The 23733-nt window shown below is 42.3% G+C and overlaps 1 protein-coding gene across 1 annotated transcript in view; it reads left to right on the top strand.

Annotated features, from left to right (window-relative positions):
* The window catches only part of LOC109935217 (neurocalcin-delta-like), a 25589-nt gene extending 16436 nt beyond the window's left edge, over positions 1–9153 (top strand). Inside the window, exons 2-4 of the mRNA XM_020533889.2 lie at positions 947–1351; positions 2772–2877; positions 5856–9153. Of these exons, the coding sequence (XP_020389478.2) occupies positions 974–1351; positions 2772–2877; positions 5856–5953 (582 nt within the window). The 5' untranslated portion in view covers positions 947–973 and the 3' untranslated portion in view covers positions 5954–9153. The remainder of the gene's footprint in view (positions 1–946; positions 1352–2771; positions 2878–5855) is intronic.
* The last annotated feature ends 14580 nt before the right edge of the window (positions 9154–23733 follow it).

Raw genomic sequence — 23733 nt, forward strand, 5'->3', positions numbered from 1 at the left:
GGGAAGCAGTCACGAAAAGGGAGGGATTGGGTTGCAGAGCCAGAGTGAGAGGGATTGGGAAGCAGTGCTTGTTCTCATCCAATACGGTCTGACAGAGGGCCTGAAGTCAAATGGAACTAGGCAGCAGGCAACACTTCTACGTTGACTAAGGGGAGAACTGGGTGTGTTTCAATACATTATATATCTGTAGAGAATAAGTAATTGGTGTGTCGGAGATCTGTGATGTGTAAGTTGGAAAAAAACTCTAACCAGAAAAGTACATGCCCCTGCTGTTTATTGAGTGCCCTTTTGTCAAACAGTTCCTGGTCAGCAGGAAATTGACACTGAACTGGGCAAGCAGATTGATTTGGTTAACCAAGTGTATATTTTCATCTTCAGCAATGGGCCATTAACATAGTGACACTAATATCACTTTCCCATCCTATTTTCAATTCCATTTTCATTGTCCCATCTCTGCCTACAACCGAAAACGTTATTTGTAACTTGTTATGCTAACTGAAAAGCCAAGTGGCTCCATGGAATCTGCTCTATTATTGATTCCCAATTCTATATCAATACAGTCTCTTTGAAAGAGGAAGTGAAGAGTTACTGAATTAGTCCACCTTGCTTTTACCCTCTCCTGGAGGCAAGATTTTCCTGAATCCTGCACTTTGAGAGGAATAAGGTATGGGAAAGCTGTCAGGAAAGAATTCTGATGGACATTCACGGACTCATGATGTTTGATTCTCGATCGAGATATTGCTAAAAGGGACTATTTGGTGGTCACGGTTGTGAGATCTTGCTGTGTACATTTTGGCAGCTGCATTTCCTACATCACATCAGTGACAATGTGTAATCCAGGGTCATGAATGGAGACTTTCTCTCGAGAATGTCAATAAGACCACCCCAGGAGGAGTTCAGTCTATGAATCATTGACGGGACAATCTTTCTCCTCTCTCTTTTCCAGCTGAAGTTACACTGTGGGGTGGTGAGGATGGGGAAGCAGAACAGCAAGCTACGTCCCGAGGTACTGCAGGATTTACGGGAAAACACAGAGTTCACGGAGAACGAGATCCAGGAATGGTACAAGGGATTTTTGAAGGACTGCCCCAGCGGATACTTGACAATAGAAGAGTTCAAAAAACTCTACGGTAACTTTTTCCCTTACGGCGATGCATCAAAGTTTGCGGAGCACGTATTTCGTACTTTCGACACCAACGGAGACGGCACGATAGATTTCCGCGAGTTCATCATCGCACTGAGTGTGACTTCCAGGGGAGGTCTGGAGCAGAAGCTGAAGTGGGCTTTCAACATGTACGATGTTGATGGGAATGGTTACATCAGCAAATCTGAGATGCTGGAGATAGTCCAGGTACGAGATTCTCTGTCGAAACAAAGGGAGATTTCTTTAGATGGAACTTCTGCTCCCTTTGCTGCATCCTTATTTTGTTTTGGCCTGTCTTGCCTCCCATTTGCAATTGCTCAAACTAAAATTCCTCCCTTTTTTCTAAATCAATATGACGCTGAAGCCAGGCAGGGTGGGGATCACTGCCTGGAATCACAATATCAATGCAAAACCTTTTTGCAGTCTTGGATGGTCAGAAGAAACTAATTTAAGATAATTGGCAAAAAAAAAAGGAGACAAGTGGAAATTATTATTACACAGAGTTGTTGTTATCTATCACTGTTAAAAGGAAATTGAATAAATACATAGAGCCATACAGCACAGAAACAGACCCTTTGGTCCAACCTGTCCATGCCAAACATAATCCTAAACTAAGCTAGTCTCACCTGCCTGCTCTTGGCCCATATCCCTGAAGGATAAAAAATTGTAGGACCACGCAGGAAGAATAGGAGATGAGGACTAACTGGATAGCTCTTCCAAACAGCCAGCACAAGCACAATGGGCCAAATGGCCTCTTCCTGAGTTATAGCTCTCTGTGGATGATTTAAGAAAAATCAATAACCTAAATCACTAATTGTTGCACATCACGTGAGTCAAAAGTAAATGAACTTTTATTTTCTGGGCAATCTGTGGGGTTACTGAAATCACTCCCCCCCCCCCCATTCCCCACTAGACTTTCTTACCTCAATAGTTCCATCTGATTTCAGATTGATTTACCTTGGCACTGACACTGGTTTTTCAAAAGTGACATTTATTTCAGTGTTACTGTTGTCAGAGCCAAGCAAGTGTCAGCTAACTATAAATAATGCTCTCCAAACACTGTCTTATCTCCTGTTGCCTCAGGTATTGGCTGCAGTGGTGAGGGACCTTGTCCCACGGAGCTGGTTTAAGAATTTTTATGACGCTGAGTAAGACCCTGCGGTTGGTCATGCGGGCTGGACAAATTTGGGTGCCCACTAACCAGCTGAGCGTACCCCTCTCTCTGGGTAGAGGAAAAGATTGGCACACCACACATTGGAGCCTGGAGCCTGTGACGCTAAAATTGTCTGTCTTTGATTCAATTTCAGGCTATGTTTTTAAGAAAAGATTATAGAGACGTTATGGCCCAGGCTGCCTTTCAGCCCATTGAGTTGCATGCTAGCTCTCGGTTGGGCAGTTCAATTGCTCTTCTTCTCCCCACTCCACTCCTGCCACCCGGCAAGTCTTTTTCACCCAAGTGCCCATCCAAATTCCTATTGAAATAATTTACTTTCACTTCCATCACCCACATAGGCAACAAGTTCTAGGAGTTACAAAATAAAAGTTACGCAACTCTCGCAGTGGTTTGAGCAGTCAACCTGAGGGGGCCTTAAGTACTGACAGACCTGGTTTTATTCTCCTCGAACAGGCTATCTACAAGATGGTTTCATCAGTAATGAAGTTGTCCGAGGATGAAGCTACCCCGGAGAAAAGAACAGAAAAAATCTTCCGTCAGATGGACACCAATGCAGATGGTAAGTGATGGCATGGTCAGTGAGCTATTCTTTACCTTTGTGAGATGGAGTAACTGTTATGCAGGTGGCATAATGGTAATGTCATTGGACTAGTATTTCAGATGTCCAGCCTAATGTTCTGGAGATATGGATTCAAATCCCACCACGGCAGCAGAAGCTATTTGAATTCAGTTAATAAATGTGGAATACAGACCTACTCTCAGTAACTACCGTCAACTATCACTAAAACCTATCTGGTTCACTCATACCCTTTAAGAAAGTGAATCTGACATCCTTACCCAGTCTGTGTGACAATCCAGGCCCACAGCAATGCAGTTGATTCTTAACTCCCTCTAAAATGGACTAGCAAGCCATTCAGTTCAAGGGCAGTTAGGGATGGGTAAAAAAATCCTGGCCTTACTAATGATACAACTGCAATGAAAGAATAAAGATAGAAAAGGACTTGGACAAGTGCAGATTAATTAGTGAAACGAGCATGGATTTGTCATTTTTAACTAATTTGCCTTTTGATGAGCTAAGGGTGAGGGTTGATGAGGGTAATGCTGCTGGCGTGATGTACAAGGACTTCCAAAAGGCTTTGATACAGTGAGACACAACAAACTTGAGGAACCTTAGAGCTCCTGGAATAAAAGACACAGTAGCAACATGGACATAACATTGACAGGAAACGGAGCAGAGGTGAAAGTTGTGTTTCAGACAGGGGACAGGATTGTAGTGTAGATTGCCAGGGCAGGGTGTTGAGAGCCTTGCTGTTCCTGTTATATTAAATGACCTCAATACTTTGTTATGCAGGGTCCAATTTCAAAATCTGAAAGTAACACAAAATGTGAAGGTTTTTTAAACCCTGAGGAAGATAATGTAGAACAGGTTGATGGAATGGTTGGTCAAGAAGCAGATGAAGTGTGAAGTGGTTTGTTTTTATTGGAAGAACACAGAAAGACAAAATAAAATAAAGGATGCAATTCTGAAGTGGGTGCAGGAGTAGAGGAACCTGGGTTTATGTGTATGGACGTCATTGAAGTTGGCAAAACAATTGATAGCACGATTAATAATGGATACCAGATCTACGTTCTTCAATCAGGGAATAGATTACAAGAGCATTTACGTTAGACCTTTTAAAACACTGTTTCAGCTTCAACTGACATATTGTGGGAAGGATCGAAAGATATTAGAGTGCAGAATAGATTCATAAGAATGGTTCCAGAGATGAAGAACCTCAACTATGTAGAAAGATAGGAGAGGTCTGTACACTTGTTCTTGGAGTAGAAAAGGTTGGGAAGAGATTTGATTGAGATGTTCAAAATATGTTGGGTCTGGACAGAGTCGATAGGGAGAAACTGTTCCTAGTGTTGAAAGGATGAAGAGCCAGAGAAAACCGATTTAAAATAGTTAGCATAAGAAGTAAAGGGGACATCAGGAAAGGCATTTCCTCTCCGTGAGTGGTTCGAGTCTGGAATGTGCTGCCAGAGAGTGTGGTGGAGGAAAGATCAATTGAGGCTTTCAAAGTGAAATTGGATCATTATCTATCATTTGTACGTGTCTCCAAGTTTAAATTTGTTTAATTTTATTCCTCCTCGGAGACAAAGGTGACAGTGTCTATTTTCTGGAGTGTTTGTTAGGGTTCCAGTCGGCAAATGGGTGACTGCTGCAGCTAATTTACTCTATACAGGATGCGATATTGCAGATGACTGAGTTTTGGATGTGATGCTGGCTCAGGAAGTCCTCTCCTTGTGTTTCCTCTCTGCCTCGAATATCTGTTTTCTTTCAAAGGAGGCTACACTGTATTTATCTGGTTGCATATTGTGCAGTGATCCTGGGCCAGCTTCTCCCAAAAATAGGAACTGATACTAAAACTGAAGTCTTCAAAGTGTCCTTACAGCCCCTTTTGACTGCCACAGGAGTGTACCCCAGTCTCCGACTTCTCCCTAAAAGATTCACTTTTGGGAAGCAAGTGTCAGGCATTCGGTCTACATGGCCAGGCCAACCCAGTCATGGTTGTCTCAAAGTGATGTGGATGTTTTGTACGCTGGCTCAGGTGAGCACCTCAAAGTTGGGTATTTTGTTCTCTTTGGAAACTTCTGAAGGCATCAGGAGAGAGTTTTTGAGCTTTCTGGCTTGATACTAGTATCCAGTGCAAGTCTCACCTGAATGGTCAGGACTGTTGATCTACTGACTTTAGGCAGGCTTACTCCTTTTAGCTTTCAGACTGAGCAGGAGGTTGTTCTTGCATTGAAAATTCCTGCAGGTGTCTTGTCATACAGTCTTACAACATGGAAAGAGTTCTTTTGGCCTGTCAAGTCTGCTCTATTCATCAAGCACCTATCTACTCCAATCCCATTGTCTATCATTTGGCCTGTAGCCTTGCATTCTACGGTTTCAAATTCTATGTTTCAAATATTCATCTAAATATTTTTTGAATGAAGTAGTGGTTCCTGCTTCTACTATGCATTTAGGCAGTGTTTTCCAAATAGTCTCCACGCATTGGATGAAAATATTCTTCCTTCAATCCCCTCTAATCTTCTTGCCCCTTACCTTTAATCTATGCCTCTTGGTTATTGAGCCCCATAGGAAGGGGAAACAGTTATTTCTATCTAATCTATCTATGCCCCTCAGAATTCTGTGCACCTCAGTCAGATTCCCCCTGTACTGAGGCAATGTAGACAGCTTGAAGGAGTGTGTTAGCAACGTAAGTGAAGCCATCCATTACTGAGAGGCTCTGGTGGCAGACTGAAACCTTGGTCTCGAGATAGGGCTTTCCTAAGCAAGTTGCTACATGACTTTGGCTTTCTATAACTCCTGTAAAACACTAGGGACATTTTGAACCATACAATATAAATATATGTTGTGTTGAGTAAGTTTTTGAGAGCTCAATGTGTGTTGTGGAAAGATACATATGTGGGGCTAATCTATCAAAAATGGTCAAGCTTATTAAGCCATTAAATTCTCATCCTGAACTTTCTATCATTTTTGGATTTTAGGCAGACTTTCTCTAGAAGAGTTCATCAATGGAGCAAAAAAGGACCCATCTATTGTCCGCCTCTTGCAATGCGACCCCAGCACCGCTGGACAGTTCTGAGACACTGTCCAGGACACAGGTTCAGTTTCTCCGCCTGTTCCCATCACTGGCGAACCAGCAAGGACACTGGCAGAAAGTACATTCATGCTCAGACAAGTGGAACACTGGTGTCTGCCAAAAAAACTGAGCATCCTTTCACATGATGAAGAAACTGCATGAAGAAAGAGATTCCTGACCTACAGTACAGTAAATAAGTTCTAGATGTGTAAATGTGCCAAAAATAAGGGGAGCTGAGCTGGTCAACCAACGGTTAACACCATCTCATTTTCATTTGCGCCATGTGCTGTTGTCATTACAGTCTAACTGGATAACAGGGCAGAAGGGGAGTATGTTTTATTAGGTTTGTCTTGTCTATTGTTCGCTTTTTACAGGTGAAATGTGTCTTATTGTTTTATTTTAACCGTACTGAGTTCTTGATGAAGCCGTGGAGAGTGAGAACCAAACTGTGGTGGGTTAATGTTTACGTTTATACATTGGAGCATGGCAAAGCCGTTAGGTTCACATATGCTTCTTCCATCCTTGGTTCATCCCATATCTATGTGGCAACTTACCCTCACTCTGATACCTCCAAGGATCATCCAGTGACTAAACGCCGGTGGTGCACCTATGAAACATTTCCCCTTGTCCCCCTTTGGGGAACACAATCCCTTAATTATCCCCCCGATGATTCATTTTTACCCATCCACATAAACTATTTCTGTCTGTCACCTTCCTGAAACACTGTAAATACTTCCTGTTTGCTCTGGAAATCTCCTCCACGTATCAGTACTCTTTGGAATAAGTAAAACTTCAAGAGCTCAAGCCTCACTTCCTTTATTGTGTTGGTTACAACCACATCCCCGAAATCCCTTGTTCCCTATCACCTTAAACACGTCATTAACTGTAATGTTCCATCTTTAACATATTGATCAGGTCCATTCCAGGTCTCTCTTTGTTATACAATTCTGAGGATATCTTCACAGTTCACCACTCTCAGGCTGTCACCCTAGGTTCTCTGCACTTTATTCAGGTAATAATATTTATCCTCATGTTGCCCAAGAAATGTTGAATGGCATCTTATCTTCAGTAGCCTAATTACTGTCTTCCAGGTTTTGTGATATAGCCAGCATCCAGTCTCTCCTGACTTTGGCATCCTGAAACTAACATTGCAATGCATCATCTTGTCCACTACAAAGGATAAAATTCACTGGGAACTGATTCCTTGGAATTGAACAAAGGCACTGCATAGCTGTTCCTGCAGCACGGCACACTATCCCACTTCTCAGTAAGCTTTCCAAAAATATCTCGCATAGTACTACACAAAATCCCTGCCATTTATTTCAACATTAAGGCTGTGTTCAACAGACACAAAGTGCTGGGGAAACTCAGCAGGTCTGATAATATCTGGGAAGAAAAAAACAGAGTTAATGTTTCAAGTCCAATATGATTTCCTCAGGCTGTGCTCACCTCCAGTTTCCTACATCTTGACTCCCATGTTGCCCTCTCTGAGAAAAGCAAAGATTTTCACCAGGTCTTTTTCATTGGGTGTTAGTCCAAGCTGCTGGATATGGGCATTTTCAGCTGATCACATATGTAATGGTTTCTCATCTGATTTATAACAGTCCCCAAGTCACCCGACATGATGCTGTTAGTTTTCTGATTGATCTTTGAGTTCTAATATTGGTTTGAATTTCGGGGGGTTTGGCAGTGGGAGGGGAAACAAAGAGGCTCTCCCACTCATTCTTTGAAGAATCTCAGAAACTCTTCCAAAACATGTGTTCACCCCTGTATTGGTTTTCCATTTTCCTGTTGTCTTTGTTTAAATCATTCCAGACCACATGTTCAAGAGTTAACATTTTGTACTTACTAATTAAAACATGCAATTAGCTGCATCAGGGTCACTAGTTAGTTGCACGCAGCTCGTGGCTAAAGGATTGGACAACTCTGCCTGAGGTCAGTGTTGTATTTTATGTTATCTGTATAACTATTAATGCATTTATAACTTATAATATGCCTAGCGTTTGGGACCAATTGCCAAAGTTAGTTCCCCATTTAACCATCGTGCCTTTCTTCTACTATACACTCCCTTCTCATCATTTCAGGATTTTTTTTTAAAAGTAGTGGATTGAGTGAGGCCAAGGATAAAAGAAACTTGGCTCTGCTGTACTTACACGAAACGAATATAGCACTGTGATATTACAGAAAACAAAGATATTTACCCCCCCTTTAAAATGTCACCACATTTTGCTCTGTGTGGGAGCTGGCAATAGGGTGAATAGCCCCTATCTGTGATGTAAATGACTATGACAATTGAGATGCCTCGCCTTGAGAGATATACTGTGTTGTGATTGATTGTGGTTACCTTTCCAAAACCTCAGCCTCAGCACAAAGTGTTGCTGACAGCTTCCCTGCTTTTTAACCCCGATTGTGTCTGAACAAATACACCAGTGGGTCCGGTGAAAGCTGATGACTTTTATTGACACACCCCCTAGAACAGTGGTTCTCAACCTCCTGCATCTTGTGTGCTACCAACCATCTTATCAAAAAAGCCATGATAAAAACAAAATCCCACTTTTCCAAGGAATGGTCTTTTTACGTTTTAGTACTATTAACCATGAATGAAATTTAAGGAAATTAAAAATTGCAACGATTTTGCTGAGCATAAGTTTTATTGCTAAACTGTAAAGAAAGACATAATGGTTGAGTCATTGCTGACAAGTCTGTGATTGCCTTTTCATTGGAAGGAATGTCAATTCCTGAGGGTCCTACCTGGACAATCTCATTTCTCACCATTTGAGAAACACAGCGTGAGAATGTTTCATTGGACTTTGGAGTCCAATTGCTACAACATACTTCTTCATTCAGAGAGCCACCTGGTGTTCAACTCACAAAGTGCAACTGCCACAGAAAATCAACCCAGGTTACCAAATGCAGCCACTTGTCCTGGACGATTCCATCAGCTTGCTGGTCTCAGTTTGTCCTGTGCTGCTTTTTCTTTGTCCCAAAGTCAGTCATTGAGACCCGGCTCAATGCAACAAAAGAATTATGGAACAGAAAATTTGTTTCAGCTCCCAAACTGTTGTAACAGAGAAGAGGACCCACTCTGGTTGGACACAGTATTAGAGGCGTCATAATGTGACGTTTCCCAATTCCCCATTCCCCCATCATCCCCCACCTCTACCCTTCCCCGATCCCCACCGCCTTTCCCAATCCCCACCCCTTCTACCCCATTCCCATACCTGCCCCTCCCTTCATCCCCATTGCCACCCTTCCACCGATTCCCATCCCGTCCCCCCCCGATCCCCCCCCTATCTTCCCCGATTCCCCCTCCCCCACCCCCCCCCCCGACCCCCCCCTCCCACCTTCTCCCCCGATTCACACCCCAATCCCCACTCTAACACCCTCCCCGATCCCCATTCCAATGGCCTACCCCCTCCACGAAACACCACTCTCACCCCCATGCCCTGACCCACAATCCCATCACCACCCCTGACCAACTCTGCCAACACCTTCCCCCCATGACCCACACCCTCCCACCATTGGTCACCCAACATGTCCATCATGACAGAACCACGGCCAATCACAAAGTGAATATATTCTCAATACTGACTGGATAATTCTTGACTGTCTTTCAACCAGCATTTCTCTCACAATTTCTATTATTTTTCCAACTAGTTCCAAGAAAAAATTTAAGAAACAATATTTTAATGCCCTGCTGATTTTTCTCCTTCTTTTCTTTGCTCACAGCATTGTCCCAGAGGTTAATATTTAATTGCTGGAGACACCAGGCTAGTTCTGGAGAGTTGGCAGCACCAGTGACACCCTGACTCAGAACCCATTGATTTAAACATTTATTCTGTGTTCCAAATTGAGCAATGTTCTGCTTATTTATCTGGTCCTCCATTACAATACAATTGGAAACTGCATTCTGCGATGTATTTACATGTGTTCTTGATGAGGAGTAAAACTTGAAATTGCAAGTAGGTATTCAGGAGCCAACTTTCACCCAAAACAAATAGTAAATGCTGCAAAACTGAAATATACGAATGATGCTGGAAAGGCTCAGCTTCTTGGACAGCATCACTGGGAAAAGGATGATGATATTAACCCATCAGGTTGCTAACCCTTTATCAGAAGCTTAGATCTCAAATGTTTATTCTTTATTCATTTACAGCATGAGGGTGTTGCTGGCTAGGCAGCATTTATTGCCTATCCCTAATTGCCCAGAAGGCAGTTAAGAGTCAACCACATTACTGTGGGTCTGGAGTCACATATGGGCCAGACCAGGTAAGGATGGCAGTTTCCTTCCCTAAAGAAGATTAGTGAACCAGATGGGTTTTTCCAACAATCGACAATAGATTCCTGGTCATCATCAGACTCTTAATTCCAGACATTTATTAAATTCAAACTCCACCGTCTGCCATGCCAGGATTTGAAACCGGGTCCCCAGAATGTTATCTAGGTTTTCAGGTTAACAGTCCAACGATAATACTATTAGGCCATCCATCGCCTCCCCAGGGGACATGTCAGCCAGTGCCTGCAGCAACGCCATTGCTATGTTGCATAGGTGCACCAGAGACCTGGCCCTGAGTCCCATACTGCGAATGTGCAGTTTTGAAAACAGATTTATAGAGGAACCACGCAATGTAAAAACTGGCAATCCACAACCAAATTTTACAGTGCCCAACTCTGACCCAATAATGTTCTTTAAGAACACAGTGGTTTGCAAAGCAAGGAGAAATCCAATTCTTGATGATACATGATCACTTGGACATTGAATCTTGTCCCAATTCTATGGGACATGGAACAATGTCCAGGGAGGAGAGAGGAAAGTTGAGTGGGGTGGAGGTGCTGATTAAATTAGAATCTGGAACAACTGCTGAGTTTCCGGCGCATTCTGAGCTGCCTGTGGGTTCCATTATGATTATTCGAAGTAGTGAGAGACAGGCCTAACCTGTAAGCAGAGCGAATTCCAACAGATGAAGGTTCTGTGATGTTGTACCAGCACAGTTTCCATGCAACAATCCACGCCTAATTATATTACACCATTCCTAGCCACAGCCCTCCAGGGTGGATGGACAGATCTTCTAAGGGTCCCAAAAGTGTACATTAGAAATGTAGTAAAATAGTTAAAGGAATGAGCAATTTTAGTTAATTGGAGAAGCTAGGGTTGTTCTAGCAAAGAGGGAGATTTAATAGTGTCGTGCAAGATTAGGATAGATTAAGTAGCTGAAGACAAGCTTTTCCATTTCCTGGTATACAAGGGTGTTCGTTTTGAGATCCTGGGGAAATGTGAGAAAGGACATCATTTTACATGGTGAGTGGTAATGACCTGGAAAACTCTGCCTAAGGAAATATGGCAGTAGAGGGAAATAAACTTTCTACGGCCAACCATAATGGAGGGGAATGGGACTGATAGGATTGCTCTACAGAGGGTCAGTATAGATGCACCAACTGGCTCCTTCCATGCCACAGTGACTCTACGTCTGTGCTGGCAGGTGGCCCAGTCCAGAAGATAAGACAGTCCTGCATAAAGGCAGTGATGCTGTTTTGTTCAACCACTTTCTCTGAGAATTAAGTGTTTCTCCTGTTGTAGATCTTTCAGTCTGTCTGCTTTATCATCAGGTTAAAACCTCAGGTGTATGAAGGGAAAAGAACCAATCAGCTTTTTCAAAGTTTAACAGTAGTGATTAATATTTAATTTGCATTTTTTTTAATATTTGTGTCAGTTGTTTGATAGATTTGTGTTCAGGGCTGCATCATAACTTGCAGCCAGTATTTTGCTTAAATGTCAAAAAGTGATAATGATGTTCACATTCCTTCATCAGTATAAAAATTAAAACTGTACACATCATCTGCAACTCATTTTTCATGGTTTTTTTTGAAATTCATTCTTGGGATGTGGGTATTACTGGAAAGTCCAGCATTTGCCCCATGAAGATGCTAAAATAACAGGCATGTTTCTGCAACTCTGGGTTCTCTCTGATTGTTTTAAAAGAAAAGGTCATTTTCTTAATCCGGGATGAGTGAAAGTCCGAAAGGCTCAACATGCACAGGTATGCAACTTCTCACAAGTGTCAGCCATGATGTGTATGCCTTGCCTCCTAGTTAGCAGGATCTGTGTTCAAGCCCTGCTCTCGAGATCTGAGCACACAATCTAGGCTGACGCTGCAATACGGTTTTGCGGAACCATACACTGTCAGAAGAGTCTGCAGCCTCACCTGCACTCTCTGAGATTCTTCTACAAAACTAGCCTGTCCCAGGCGCCAGAAATGAGAAATACAAACAAAAAATGCAGGAAATATATAGCAGCACCCATCAAGAGAAAAACTGAGTTAACATTCCAGGTGTTAAAAATCATTTCATGGGACATCGGTGTCATTGGCTAGCATCTGTAATTGCCCTTGAACTGTGTGGCTCCCTAGACCATTCTATGGGTTTGGAGTCATATGTGTGCCAGACAGGGTAAGGATGGCATATTTCTTTCCCTATAGGTCAATAGTGAGCCAGCTGATGTTTTTTATAACAACAATTGACAACATTTGACCAGCTTTTAATTGCAAATATTTTCACCATCTGCCACAGTGGGAATTTGCACTGGTGTCCCCAGAACACTAGCCTGTATTTCTTGATTACTTGTCCAGTGACATTACCACCTCACCACTACCACCCCCCAAGTCAGGTTGGTGATCATGGATGATGTGGATGTGAGGCTAATTCATTCACAGGTAATAGAGAGTAGCGGTGGATGGATGGAGGAAAATAGAGAGTGGAGTTATCCAAGGAGTCGGTACAAAAGCTTAATACCTTCCTCATCAGTATTCGTATCATAGACATGGGTGTGCAAGGCAGAATTTCAAAACTCTTAGATGAAAATTCTTGGAAGCATTTTGAACTCTGAAATAGATGGTGATCAACTTCAAGATGACAGAGTCTAATGACATGGTTGTACAAGTGGCAGATGAAGTTTAATGCAGAGAACTAATGAAGTGATACATTTTGGTGGGGAAAATGATGAGTGGCCATTTAAAAGGGGACAATTCTAAAGGATGTGCAGGAACAGAGAGTTCTGAGGGAACATGTGCACATACTATCAAAGATGGCTTGGGCAGATTGAGAAAGTGGTTAAAAAGACAAATGAGATTGTGGGTTTTATAAATTGAGGCATAGAGATCCAAAAATAAGGAATGTATGGTGAATCCTTGAAAAGGCACTGCTTTGGCCTATTCTGGGCACAACACCTCAGGATGAATGTGAAGGCATTGGGGTCTGAGCAGAGCAGACAGGGAGAAACTGTTCCCATTTGACAGAAGAGTCAAGAGGGGACTGATATAAATTCAATGGCAAATAAACTTAAAGAGAAACATTTGCAGAGATAGGGCAGGGATCTGGGACGAACTATTTTGCTCTTGCAAACAGCCAGCACACTGGAGCAATGCTGTAAACCACTTTACAATCTCTGAGCAGAATACATTGGAACTGGAAAAAAAATAGAGAAATAACATACTCTTAGGCCACTTTAAAGGCAAGGAAGTGGGAGAGGAAGTTGCCAGAGGAAGTGGTACAGGCTGGTACGATTACATTTAAAAGGCATCTGAATGGGTATATGAATAGGAAGGGTTTGGAGGAATATGGGCCAAATGCTGGCAAATGGGACTAGATCAGTTTACTTGTAATTACTTGTCCAGTGACATTACCACCTCACCACTACCACCCCCCAAGTCAGGTTGGTGATCATGGATGATGTGGATGTGAGGCTAGTTCATTCACAGGTAATAGAGAGTAGCGGTGGATGGATGGAGGAAAATAGAGAATGGTTGGCATGAATCAGTTGGACCGAAGGGTCTGTTTCCATGCTGTATATCTCTTATGCCTATGACTAAGAGAACAAAATGGAAGATCTTTGATAGCTGGAAGGCTGAAGAGATTAAGCAATGAAAGGAACAACAGTACAAGCAATAGGAGATGATACTGTGACAAGTAAAAAAAGGAAAAAAATGTTTATTCATTCATGGGATGCAGGTGTAGCAGGCTAGATCAGTATTTATTGCCTGTTCCTAGTTGCCCTTGATTTAAGCTTTATTATTATGTGTATTCAAATACAGGAGTACAGTGAAAAGTGTAGAATGCTGTCACACATGATGCCATTTTAGGCACAACGGTACCTAGGTACAAAATTTAGATACAAGTAGTAAAATAGAGAAACAAAGTTAAAAGTAAAGCATTATTGTTGTTCTGAGTATAAATAGAAAAATAAAGAAATAAAGTTAAAAATTAACATTACAGTCCTTCCTAGTATTAAATGGAAATGTAAAGGAATAAAGATAAAAGTTCAAAAGTATTTCTTAAGTGCATTCCCTGCAAGGGCTCAGTTTCCTCCACTCTGGCCTACTCTCTGGCACACCTCGGACTTTCTGCTCTCAACGCTGCAAATGCGAGGGAGCTCCCTCGCTGACACTTTGGACTCGCTCTGACCACCTTGTGCTCTGGCCCACAGCCGTTTCCACGCACCAGGCATCCAGCCAAACCTGCTCGGGGCCCGCAGCCATTGCCATGGTCCCCACAACACCATCTCTGCTGTTGCCTTTCTCTCCAGAACTCCAGAAGGTAAGTGAAACAGATAAGAAGTGAAGGGAAGAGAGAAGCAAAAATAAAACGCAGCTTAGCCTAGAGCAGAAAGGCCTATTGTGCCAGTACTGCCACCTTCAATAGATGGTTCTCTCTCCTCTGCACCACCGGTTCCACTCCCTCCTGCTGTCACTGCCTTAAAAAGAAACGAGGGGAAAAAAGAAAGTAAAAAGAATTTTAAAAAGAAACAAAGAAAGCAGACAGAGGCAGATGTGCCTCGGACTAGGACCTTGAATGCAGCGCTGTTATTCTGCCACTGCCGTCTTGGTCTGAGAAGGTGGTGGTGAGCTGCCTTCTTGAAACACTGCAGTTCCAAGTGCCCACAAAGGCCATTAGGGAGGGAGCGCCAGGATTTGGACTTAGTAACACTGAATGAATGGCTATATATTTCCAAGTCAGGATGGTAAATTGACTGGGGAAGAACATGCAGGTGGTTGTGTTCCCATGGTTCTGCTGCCATTTTCCTTCTAAATAGTAGTGGTCGTGGGTTTGAAAGGTGCAGTCTGAGGAGCTTAGGTGAATGTTTACTGTGCATCTTGTGGATGGCACACACTGTTGCTACTGAGCGTCGGTGGTGGAGAGAGTGGATGTGGTACCAAACAAGCTGGCTACTTTGTCCAGGATGGTGTCAAGCTTCTTCAACGTGGTTGGAGCTACATACACTCAGGCAAGTGGACAGTAATTCATCATGCTCCTGACATGTGCCTTGTAGATGATGGACAGTCTTTGGGGAGTCAGGAGGTGAATTACTCTCTGCAAGATTCCTAGCCTCAGACTTGCTCTTGTGGCCAGTGTTTATATGGCTAGCCCAATTCAATTTCTGGTCAATGGTAACCCATAGGATATTGACAGATTCAGTGATGGTGATGCCATTGAGCAGTAGGCCATTCAACCCCTTGAGCCTGTTCCATTATGCAATGAAATTATAGCTGATCAGTTTATTTCCACATTTCCACCTGCTCCCAATAACCTTTCTCCCTCCTGCTTATCAACAAAATATCTACAGCTGCCTTAAAAGCATTTGAAGACTCTGCTTCCACTAGCTTTTGAGGAAGAGAATTTCAAAGTATAATGACCCTCTGAGAGAAAACATTACTCCCAAGTTCTGTCTGAAATGAACGATGCCTTAATTTACATTCTCCCACAAGAAGATATTTTTTCCACATCCATCTTGTCAAACACCTCAGGATCATATATTTCAATCAACTGACATCTTACCCTTCTGAACTCCAAATGATATGTCTAGTCTGTCCATCATTATGTTTGACAAATCTGTTGGAATTTCTCAAGGATGTAACTAGTACAGTTGATAAGTGGGAGCTAGTGGATGTGGTTTACTTGGACTTTCAGAACATTTTTAATAAAGTTCTACATAAGAAATTAGCATGTAAAATTAAAGCACATGGGATTGGGGGTTAGTGCACTGACATGGATAGAGAACTGGTTGGCAAACAGGAAACAGAGTAAAAATAAATGGGTCATTTTCTCAGTGGTAGCCAGTGATCATTAGGGTACTGCTTAGGATCAGTGCTTTCCTCCAGCTACTCACAATGTATATTAACGATTTAAATCAGGAAACTAAATGTAATATCTCCAAGTTAGCACACAATTGAAAGCTGGGTGGGAGCGTGTACAGTTGTCTTGGATCACAGGGTGTGTCCAAGCAGTACTTTTCGGATTCGATTAAATGTAGTTAACAGAAGACTCGACAATATAAATTTGCTTAAATATGAATATTTATTGAGCAATAATAAAAGATGGAAAAAGAAAGGAACATTTATTAAGTAAACAAAAAGAATGAAAAGGAAAGGAAAAACAATAAGCCTCATGCCCTTTTGCCCGTCAGGGACCCCTCGATCAATGGCTGGTCTGGAGGGTTAGGTTGTCCCTGGCATCATTCGCAACCCTGGTCCGAGGTAAAGTCCAGCGACTTGGAACGAAACTCTTTCTCTTACACAGTGTAACAAACAGCAGGGCACAGAAAAAACAATTACAGAAAAACACACTGATTGTGCCATCTTCGACATGTACAGGAATGTTCACAGGACTCCGTCAAGGTCATGCAGCTGTCAAATATCATCAAGAAGCTTAGCCCTTCAGCCTATCCTATACAGCTGTAAGGAGGATGCAGAGATGCTTCTGTGTAATTTGGATAAGCTGAGTGTGTGGGCAAATGCATGGCAGATGCAGTATAATGTAGATAAGCATGAGGTTATCCACTTTGGTAGCAAAACAGGAAGCTGAATATCTGAATGGCAATAAATTGGGAAGGGGGAAGGAACAAGACTTGGGTGTCCTTGAACACCAATTGCTGAAAGTAAGTGTGCAGGTGTAGCAGATGATGAAGATGGCAAAAGGTATATTGGCCTTCATAGCAGGAGGATATGAAAACAGGAGCGGTGATGTCTTGCTGCAATTATACAGGTCTTAGGGGGACCACAACTGGAGTATTGTGCACAGCTTTGCTCTACCTATCTAAGGAAGAACATTTTGGTTATGGAAGGAATGCAATAAAGGTCTACCAGACTGATTCCCGGGATGGCAGAACTGCTGTATGAAGAGAGGCTGCATCATTTGGGATTATATTCACGAAGGTTTAGAAAAATGAAGGGGGAATGGGGGTCTCATAGAAACCTATAAAATTCTAACAGGAATAGATGGGTAAATACAGAAAGGATATTCCCAATCTCCAACTGCGCATAGTAGGCCAGTTGTGGTCTTCCTAAGACCTGTATAATTGCAGCAAGACATCCCCGCTCCTGTTCTCGTATCCCCTTGCTATGAAGGCTGACATACCTTTGGCCTTCTTCACCATCTGCTACACCTGCACGCTTACTTTCAGTGACTGGTCTAAGGATACAGTTTAAAGCATTTAGGACTGAGGTGAGAAATTTCTTCACCCAGAGTGATGAGCCTGTAGAATTCTCTGGCGCAGAAAGTGATTGAGGCCAGAACTTTGAATGTTGTCAAGGAACTAAATATAGTTCTTAGGATTATGGTGATCAAAGACTATGGGGGGGAAGGTAAGCAAGGGTAATGAACTGGATGATCAGCCATGATCATACTGAATGACAGAGCAGGCTGAAAGGGCTGAATGGCCTTGTCCTATTTTCTGTTTCTATGTACAACTTTTTCACATAAAACCTTGGCCCTTGGGTAATGCTGTAGAACAGAAAGACCTAGGGGTTCAGATACATAATTCTTTGAAGTTTGCAAGATATGTATACAGGATGGTTAAGGAGGTGTTTAACATGCTTGCCTTCATTGCACAGACCTCTGAGTGTAGGAGCTGGGTGGTCATGTTGAGGTTGTACAAGACGTTGGTGAGGTTTCTTCTGGAGTACTGTGTCCAGTTCTGATCACACAGTTATACGTAGGATATTATTAAGCTGGAGAGGATACAGAAAAGATTTACCAGAATGTTAACGGGAATGGAGGGTTTGAGTTATAAGGCAAGGCTGGATAGGCTGGGACTTTTTTCACTGGAGCGTAGGTGGTTGAGGGGTGACCTGAAAGGTTTATAACATCATGAGGCATTTAGTTAATGTGAAGGGGGAGGTGCCTTTTCCCTAGGGTGGGGTGATTTCAAGACTAGATGACATACTTAAAGGTGAGAGGAGGAAGATTTTAAAAAGACACGCGGGACAACTTTTTTTTTTTACACAGAGTGTGATTCATGTGTGGAATGAACTTCCAGGGGAAATAGAATCTTAAAATTAGCTTTTTTGTCATATGTACTCAAAAAGCACAATGAAAGTTTACAAGTCGCCACTTATGGCGCCATCTTAGGTACAAAGGCACCTAGATACAGATTCTTAAGTACAAATTCTTAGGGAAAATAAATTAGATAAATAAAGAAATAAAATGTTCAGAATAACAGTCCTTCTAACCCAGTCCACGCTGGCACTTAGTCTCTAGTCTGCACTGGTCCTCAACTCCAGACCGTGCTAGGCTTCACCATGAGGTCAAAGACTGCTTCTGGAATCATCTTGAGGCCAGAAGTCCATGCTGAGGTCACACCAGGCCGCCAAGAGACCATCATGCCAGGTCAAGAGGACACCACGCCCAGCTGAGAGATCACCATGCCACATCGAGAGATTGTCATGCCAGGTCCATGCTAAGGCTGAGAATCCGTGACCGCACTGAGGCTGGGAGTTCAGGACATTGTCATGAAGAAAGAAGGAAAAAAACACAAAAGATTAAAAAAAGAAAATAAACCTATGGAGTGGATGAGCTCTGGCTGAGGAGTCCTACGCTGTTGTCATCTTGGATCTGAATGTGGTGGATGCAGGTACAGTTACGTCTTTAGAAGACATTTGGATAAGTACATGAATAAGAAATACTCGGAGGGATATGGGCCAAGCGCAGGCAGGTGAGACTAGTTTAGTTTTGATTATGGTTGGCATGGATTGGTTGGACCAAAGGGTCTGTGTCCATGCCGTACGACTCTATGAGACAACCTGGCCATTCCAAATATTAGTCCAGTTGACCTTCTCTGAATGGCTTCCAATGTATTCACCAGAAATAGGTAGCATGTGGCCAAATGTAATGGGGAAATTGAGGTTTTGAAGGAAATGCTGAGCACAGGACCAATTCTAAAAACAAAAGTAGCAGTATTTGTGTGGTCCTGTTTACTCCCATTTGCAAGCAATTTGTACCTTAAATTAGGCACCAAACCGTTCCATTGTACCTGTACAGAATTGTCATTTGAGGAGATTGAAAAACTGGTTCTGTATTCTCCAGAGTTTCAAAGAATGCCAGGTGATCTCATTGAAATTTACAACACTCTTACAGAATGTGACAGCATAGGGAGTAGGTAGGATGTTTCTCCCTGGCTGGTGAGTCTAGAACGAGGTTCCAAAGTCTCAGGATAAGGAGTAGTCCAATAGCACTGACAAAAGAAGGAAATTCTTGATGGAGAGGATGGTGAATTTTTGGAATTCTTCACCACAGAAGCTCAATCATTAAGCATATTCAAGGTGGAAACTGATCGTTTCCTGGATAATAACGGCATCATAAGAAATGGGGATCACGGGGCAAAATGGCTTAAATGTAGATGATCAGCCATGATCTTGGTGAATAATAGAGCAGGCTCAAAGGGCAGAATGGTCTACTCTTGTTCCTAATTCCTACGTTGTGCAAAATTAAGAAAAAAGTCTTCCATTTTTATAGAGTCTTTCAAGCCTCAAGACATCCCAAAGAACTTTATCGTCAATAAAGTACTTCCAAAGTGGAATGCTGTTGTAATGTAGGAAACACAGCAGCAAATTTGTACACAAGATCCCAGCATGAGGTTGGCCCAGATAATCCACTTTTTTGTGATATTGATTGTGGGATAAATATTGGCCAGGACATCAGGGAGAAACCCCTTCTTCTTCGAAATAGTGGCAGAGGAACTCAAATTTATTTTCTATATTAGTTCACAGAATAAGGATGTCATTGGCCAGCCAGCATTTATTGCTCATCATTAGTTACCCAGAGGGCAGATAAGAGTCAACCACATTGGAGTCCGTAGTCACATATAAGCCAGATCAGACACCCTGCCTAAAGGACATTAGTGAACCAGATCAATTTTCCCAACAATTGACTCATGGTCATCATTAGACTCTTAATTCCAGATATATATTGAATTCAAATTCCACCATCTGTCGTGGTAGGATTCGAACCCAGGTCCCCATAATATTATTTGCATCTCTGCATTAGCAGTCCAGTGACAATACCGGTAGGCCATAAACTCCCCATATTGTCCCATCCAAAAGGCAGTATCTCCCATAGAGCAGCATTCCATCAGTGCTGATCTGGAAGTGCTAGCCTGGATTACAAACTCTGTTCTCTGGATTGGGACTGGAACCCACTACCTTTAAACTCAAGGCATGAGCATGTGCTCACTGAACCATGACTGATGCTTCAACTTGTATTACTTAATTGCTCGCTACAAATTATTGGGAATACATTATTATATGCTTTGCAAGGTTTGTAATCACCATCTCTCTTGCTCCACCTCTCTGGTTTTCCTCCCACTTCCTTTGAAGATAAACTAATCAATGGGGTAAGAGGTGCCACTGGGCATTTGACTAAATTGTCACCTTCTTTACGCATCAATCTAACTGGTCAGTGGCCACAGTAACTGCAAGGGCATTGTTGCTGAGGCCAACCCCTCACTCACTTGGACCTGAATGGGCACCCATTAGAATCCCACCTAACAGCAAATACAACTCCTAACTACTTCATTGGCTAGCGCCCTTCCTGAGGGTGTTAATGTGAACGATCCCACGACACTACTTCAAAGAAGAGCTGGGAAGTTCATTCCACATTGCCCTGGTCAATAGCCACCACAAAAACAGCTTTTTTTGTTCATGAAGCCATTGATGCCAAGGGGGAGGCAATGGTCTAGTAGTATTATTGCTGGACTGTTAATCCAGAGGCACAGGTAAGTTTTCTGGGTCCTGGGTTCAAATGCCATCACGGCAGATGGTGGAATTTGAACTCAATGAATATCTGGAATTAAGAGTCTAATGATGACCATGAATTCATTGCTGATTGTCGGAAAAACCCATCTGATTTAGGGAAGGAAACTGCCATCCTTACCTGGTCTGGCTTACATGTGACTTCAGACCCATAGCAATGTGGTTGACTCTTTACTGCCTTCTGGGTAATTAGGAATGGGCATTAAATGCTGGCCTAGACAGTGATGTCTTCATCCTGTGAATGAATTAAAAAAAGGGATCTTGCTGCACACCAATTGCATTTGATAGGTTGATGCATTTCATAGGAATGAGGAGCAGGCTTTGTTCATTCAGTCCCTCCAGCCTGCTCTGCCATTTAGTAAGATCATGACTGATCTGTGGTCTCAAATACACCTTCCTACTTGTGTACACAATGACAAAAATTGAGACTGTCTATATTTCCCATATTACAAAAGTGTCATAGTTACAGAAATCTACTTCACAGAAAAAGGCTCTTCACCCATCAAGTCTGCGCCAGTTAAAAACAACTACCAAACTATTCTAATCCCATTTTCCAACACTTGGCCCATAGCCTTATTTACCTTGGTATCGCAAGCACAGATCTAAATATTTAAATGTTATTAGGGTTTCTGCCTCTCCCCAACCTTAGAGGCAGTGAGTTACAGATTCCAACCACCCTCTTATCCCTTTGAAAGCTCCTGCACTTTAACTTAAATCTATGCCCCGGTCATTGATCTCTCCACCAAGAGGAAAAGTTTCCGCCTATTTACACTGTCTATGCCCCTCATATTTTTATACATCTCAATCATGTCCCAACCTTAATCTCCTCTGCTCCAAGGAAAACAACTCTAATCTGTCTTCATAACTAAAACTCTCCTGTCCAGTGACTGCACTTCAAAAAGTTCTTCAATGGCATAAAACATTTGGACATCCCCAGATTGTAAAAGACAGTCTATGAACATTCAAAGACAGCAAAAACTGCAGATGCTGGAGTCACAGATAACAAAGTGAGGAGCTGGAGGAACACAGCAGGCCAGGCAGCATCAAAGGAACAGGAAAGTTTATGTGTCAGGTTGGGACCCTTCTTCAGAAAAGGTCCCGACCCGAAACGTCAACTTTCCTGCTCCTCTGATGCTGCCTGGCCTGCTGTGTTCATCCAGCTCCACACTTTGTTAACTCTGTAAAAATTGATCTTTTTAAGGTTGGCAGAGACAGGACACTCACACCTAATGGAGGATAATAGATTTTAATCTGAACTGAGAAATTTAGAAAGCAATGTTCTCACTCACTGTAACTGACTATGCTGCATTCCCTTCATTTCTGACTTGTATGGGCATGAGTTTCAAACCCTCCCTAAGGTTGGGCCTCTTTCGACTTCCTGTAAATCTCCTAAGTGCATTACAGTGAAGCAGAATGTGAGTATCTTTGCAACTTAACTTCCAAAATTAACTGAAGTCTGTTTTTCACACTCATTTTACACTGCAATAATAATTAGAAGATCAAATATATAAGCAACAAACAAGGTAACAGGAAATAAGAACTCAAGCCACTTCCATTAATGCAGGAAAGGGTGTAACTTATTCTGAACCCGGTCAGATATCTGCACTCCCCAGTTCTGGACCCTTCAGCATCCCTGACCTGAGTCCTAAGGTCTGGAATCCCCTTCCTAAAACTCTCCGCCACTCTCTTCCCCCTTTAAAAACATCACTTATATTTAACAGTGCCTGTACCATAATTAAATGTCCCAAGGAGATTCTCTGGGCATTTCAAAATAAAATTTCACACTGAGTCAATTAGGAGATAACCAAACACTCTGTAAAGTGGCAGTGTTTAAGGAATGTCTTCAATGAAGAAAGGGAGACAGAGCAGTGAAGGGAAGGTACTCCAGAGCTTGGGGTCTAGGCAGCTGAAGGCATGGCCATCAACGGTAGAGCGATTAAAATTAGTGGAAATAAAAGACTGATTTCAGACCATACAGGGCTGGAAGAGATTACATTGTGAGAGATGGGCAAGGGCATAGACGGGTTTAAGAAAAATTGAATGAGAATTTCAAAATCAAGAAATCTTTTCACCAGGAAGCAATATGGGTCAACATCTTAGACCAAGCTTCTGGTCACCTGTCCTAACAATTCCATCTATGGCTTGCATGAATGTTTGATTTAGTAATGCACTGGTGAAGCATCTCGGGTTAATTTATACAATCAACTGTATTCCCTAGAATTTATAACATAATGTGGTAATTTGCTCAAAGTTTACAAGATATCAAGGGGAGGAGATAGTATGGATTGAGAGAATATACTGCAGGTTGATGAGTCAAGGACAAAGGAATAGAAAATGTTTGACAGGGAAATAAGAAAAAGTGTCTACAGAGAGTGGGAGAAGTTTGGATCTCTTTCACAAATGGCAAATAATGCTCAACAAATTGTTTATTTTAAAAGTGAGCTTGGAACATCATTGGATATTGACATTATGTAAGGATAGCGAACAAATGAGAAGATTCTGTTAATTAGGTCACAAATCAGCCATGACCCAAGTAAATAATAGAACAGATACAATGGGTTTAGCACCACATCCAGTTTCTATTTCACATAATGCCTGTTATAACTCAGTAAACATCACTGAACATACTTGTTGCAAGAGTTGGAGGTCAGCAAGAGATTTTTTTTATTATTGTCGCATGTGCCTTTGGGCAGTGAAAAGTTTTCT

Source organism: Rhincodon typus, chromosome 19 (assembly GCF_021869965.1).
Source record: "Rhincodon typus isolate 14 chromosome 19, sRhiTyp1.1, whole genome shotgun sequence".
Classification (NCBI taxonomy): domain Eukaryota; kingdom Metazoa; phylum Chordata; class Chondrichthyes; order Orectolobiformes; family Rhincodontidae; genus Rhincodon; species Rhincodon typus.